General features: G+C 31.4%; 1 protein-coding gene across 1 annotated transcript; it reads left to right on the forward strand.

Moving 5' to 3' along the window:
* Nucleotides 1-1,094: 1,094 nt before the first annotated feature.
* Nucleotides 1,095-3,444, forward strand: LOC145091336 (beta-ketoacyl-[acyl-carrier-protein] synthase III, chloroplastic-like). The gene is made up of 6 exons (XM_079029034.1): nt 1,095-1,326; nt 1,939-2,087; nt 2,213-2,349; nt 2,445-2,550; nt 2,629-2,747; nt 2,818-3,444. The coding sequence occupies exons 1-6, from the start codon at nt 1,184-1,186 to the stop codon at nt 3,322-3,324; spliced, it is 1,161 nt and encodes a 386-aa protein (XP_078885160.1). The 5' UTR covers nt 1,095-1,183; the 3' UTR covers nt 3,325-3,444.
* Nucleotides 3,445-4,459: the final 1,015 nt, after the last annotated feature.

The following is a 4,459-nucleotide window of genomic DNA, read 5'->3' on the forward strand; positions in this document are numbered from 1 at the left end:
ACATAATGTTGAATGATTATGGTGGAAAGGAAAATGATGATACAGAATAAAACAATTTGGTAGATTAGCAGAACGAAGAAAGCAGCAAAAATCTGATAAATCAAACGATTGATGATTTGTTCATGCTCTCAAGCCTCATGCCACAAATCGTTCATGAGATATCTATTTGCGATTTTTCAGAAAAGGTGAATTAGACCGCTGCAATTTGGATCGTTCCCCTTTCTTTAACTCCCGTTGGCTGCTTCCTAAAACCCCTAAACACCAAAAAGATGACAATTCGGTAATTATAGTTGGTTTGTATTATTGATTTGTTGGGCTTATTTAAGTGATTCAATTAATGGGCTAGGTATCAGTTTTTTGTTAGAAACACATATTGTATTATATTAAATAAGTTTATTTATTTGATTTATATTGTAACAATTTACATGAAAGTTATTAAAATTTATTTTTATATATAGGGCTTGTTTTATCCTAACGAGATTGTCAAAAGTTGGTTTATTATTTTCATATTGTTAGCTAATCTACTTTATTTTAAATTAACATGTGTTACTTATAAAAAAAAGGAAGTTAATCGTATAGTGAAAATATAGATAAATATTTTCAAATATTAAAATATACATGTTCTTCCACTATAGAAATAAATTATCATCTTTACATAAAAATTGGGTCCGTTCGATGTTTTATATTGTAATAGTTAGTTCTAATGGTTATTAATCATTGATAAATGATACAAGTATATTAATATTAATACTTTTTAAATTAAAATTGTTTGGTGTTAAGTATCTTTTTAAATATTAATGTTTTATGATGTTGGTTTGGAATGAGGGTAAAATGGTCATTTGTCAATAGTTAGCACATCAGTCAGATGTTGAATCAAACAACATGATTTCTTATCCGGTCAGAATTTCTTACCTAGATGTTTTTCAATTAACACTTAATCAGTCAACAACTACTTCTTACCTTGGAATTTCTTACCCGGATGTTTCTCAATTAACACTTAATCAGTCAGCAACTATCAACCGCACATATCTGTCTTTGTCTTCAGCTTCAGACAGCTAGGAAGTATAAAAAATATCGTCTGCGTTTAAACCGTTCGCAATTCTAATTTATTTCATTCACCAACCAAACCTAACCAAAAAGATCGCAAGTTCAGCAGAAAGATTCAATCTTTATTGCGCTGTAAATGGCAAATGCATCTGTGATTTCGCCACAAACTATCAAGATTTCACTATATGTTGGCATTGATCGGTCTCGGTTTTGTTCTTCTAATCTAGTTTCCGAAAGAATCTGCTGCTCCGGCACTTCTACAGAATCTCGACCTCCCAGGTTACCTTCTATTTCTCTGTGGGTATGATCGGTAACTGCTTCTTGATCATTATCAGTGTGTGGATTACGAGCTTTATTTACCCATATTTTTATGGTTCTTGATATCGTAACTTAAGTTTGACATGGTTTTTTATTAGCGACTTAAAACCTTTATTATTATGAACTTTTTTTCGTAATTCATGAATCTGAAATTACATATTTGGCTAGTTTTAGTGCAAAATTTGCTAGTTTATTAGCATATTTAGCTATACACTTGTAGAAGAATGTACAATGCTCTCTTGTTCCAAAGGATTAAAAAAACCCTACGCTTTGACTTAACTAGCTAGATAATAATCATTTATCAATTTTAATGTTAATATATAATCAAATAGTTTAAGAAGAATGTGATTTCTATACCAAAATATACTTTTACCATCAATTTACGACTCTTCGTTTTACCGATTCATGTACATTTGTTGGCCATTAATATTAAATAACCCTAAGAAGTTCTGGAAGGCATTTCACAAATGCTTAACGACCCTTTGAATTTCTTTGAAACATTGGATAAAGCACATGATCTGCAAATTTAAGGATTCTTATATATGTTTCAAATATATATATTTTGAAAAACAGATTTATTAGCAAGGGCTGCAAACTAGTTGGATGTGGATCAGCTTTACCAAAACTTCAGTATTCTAATCATGATCTTGCTAAGGTTATGGATACTACCGATGAATGGATTTCTAGTCGAACTGGAATCCGCAATCGACGACTTCTCTCTGGTTATATAGTTTTTTTATTCATCTGAATGATTACTTTTACTGCGTATTTTGTCTTTTAAACTATCTTTTTGATTCGAAGGGGCAGTTTTGATCAAATGCTTGAAATCTGACCAAAGAAACTACAGGTAATGAAAGCTTGAATGGTTTGGGTGTAGAGGCAGCTCAGAAAGCGCTTCAAATGGCGGAGGTTGAACCTGATGACGTGGATCTAATCTTCTTCTGTTCATCCACCCCAGACGATCTATTTGGTGGTGGTCCAACGGTCGTTAATTAAACTTTTCTTAGATTTCATGTGTCAACTCAAGAAAGATTGCATGTTTATTTATATATATTGTTTTGTGGGTTTCCAAATTTCAGGTTCAAAACGCACTTGGGTGTAAAGGAAATCCGCTTGCATATGACATCAGAGCCGCATGCACTGGGTTCCTATTAGGGCTAGTCTCAGCTTCCTTTCATATTCGGAGTAAAAAGATCGCTTTCTTCCATCCCAGATGATGACTTTTCAAGAAACTATTCATTCATATATAATCAGTATTTACAGGTGGGGGTTTCAAGAATGTTCTTGTGATTGGAGCCGATTGCGTATCCCGCCATGTTGATTGGACAGAAAGAAAGATCTGCGTTCTTTTTGGTGATGCTGCTGGTGCTGTTTTACTCCAGGTGTGTGTATTTGGTAAATGATTTATTATTACATTTACAAAATAATGATCAAAAAGTTCAAAATCCATAGGCCTGCGATTGTGAAGATGATGGTTTATTTGGTTTTGATTTGCACACCAATGGCGATGGCAAGAAGCACTTGAATGCAGGCATAAAGCAAAGCGAAGCAAATATTGTGAATGGTTTGGTCTCGGGGTTGATGCTTCCATCTGTATCCGCTTCTATTTCAAACATCCAAATGAATGGACAGGAGATTTTTCGATTTGTTGTTAATGCTGTGCCAGAAACTATGGAGGCTTCGTTATCAAAGGCTGATCTTAGGGTTTCAGACATCGACTGGTTGCTGATACATCAAGCTAATCAGAGGATCATTGATAGTGTAGCAAAAAAACTAGAATTCCCAAGGGAAAGAGTGATATCTAATTTGGAAAACTATGGAAACACTAGTGCTGCTTCGATTCCATTGGCATTAGATGAAGCTGTGCGAAGTGGCAAGGTGAAAAAAGGTGAAACAATCATGTTAGGTGGCTTTGGGGCTGGGCTTACATGGGGTTCGGCAATTGTTAGATGGGCTTAGAGAAGTTATAATCCATGCTTCATGGAATGAAATATTTGGCAATAGATTCTTTAATAATTTATATGTGGGCTATGTTATATTCCATTCAAAAAGGGAGATTAATAATTGATCATTTGACAAGAGAGCTTGATTGGTGTGAGATTTAATTGCTTAAACCATGTGTTATGCTCGCCCCACACCATGTGGGGTGGGGAGCTGATGTGTCAAAAACGGTCCCGTCCGGTAGCAATCTCACAATGAGAGTGAGTTTGTTGCACCACTTTTTATTTATTTGCTAGTTTTGAGACTTATGTATTAAATGAGTTAATTTAAAAAAAATGTTAAATATAAATGTCAAAATATTTTAAAACTTTGAATTTATAAGAAAAAAAAATAATGAATTATTATAACTAAAATGTTTTTTATCTTTTAAATTTAAACAAATAATTTTAATAAATAAACAAAAGAAACAAATGAGTTTTAATTTAGGAATTTTGAAATTAAAAGGTAGGTTTATTAATGAAATTGATATTTATTTTTAATAAATTTATTTCAATTATTACATTATAATATTAAAATATTATGTTGAATTTAATAAAATAGAAAAATCATAAAATGACATTTGAAAAAAAATTAATTCAAAATAGCCACAAAATGATATTTGGCAAATTGAATGAGAGTGTGACATGTAGTAAAAAAAATCTTCATTTATTAGAGTAGATTTATTACAATTATTACATTAAAATATTATATTGAATTTAATAAAATAGAAAAACATATAAAATAACATATGAAAAAAAATTAATTTAAAATAACTATAAAATGACATTTGGCAAATTGAATGAGTGTGACATTTAATAAAAAAACATTCATTTATTAGAGTAAATTTATTTATTTATTTATTTCTAGGTTTCTTTGCTAAAGATGACATGGTGATCCCATGGTGAAAAATGAAAGATGAGTTAATTATATGGTCCAAGTCTTACTCAAATTACAATTCAAGAATTGTATGGTAATATTTTTCTAGAAAGAACTAAATTTTATTAGAAAGAAAGTAGCCCATGGAAAAGTACATTAATCTTTTGTACACTCCATAGTTGGGTTTGTTAGCCAAGCTTACGATTCTAAACTTGTTAGGTTAGAAAGCCAAAAGAAA

This window comes from Lactuca serriola, chromosome 3 (assembly GCF_051521515.1).
Source record: "Lactuca serriola cultivar US96UC23 chromosome 3, Lser_US96UC23_V15, whole genome shotgun sequence".
In the NCBI taxonomy this organism is placed as follows: domain Eukaryota; kingdom Viridiplantae; phylum Streptophyta; class Magnoliopsida; order Asterales; family Asteraceae; genus Lactuca; species Lactuca serriola.

Coding starts and splice junctions, on each gene's coding strand:
- LOC145091336 (XM_079029034.1), top strand. CDS start 1,184: ATGGCAAATGCATCTGTGATTTCGCCACAAACTATCAAGATTTCACTA. Junction 2,551..2,628: donor AGCTTCCTTTCATATTCGGA/GTAAAAAGATCG, acceptor CAGTATTTACAG/GTGGGGGTTTCAAGAATGTT. Junction 2,748..2,817: donor CTGGTGCTGTTTTACTCCAG/GTGTGTGTATTT, acceptor CAAAATCCATAG/GCCTGCGATTGTGAAGATGA.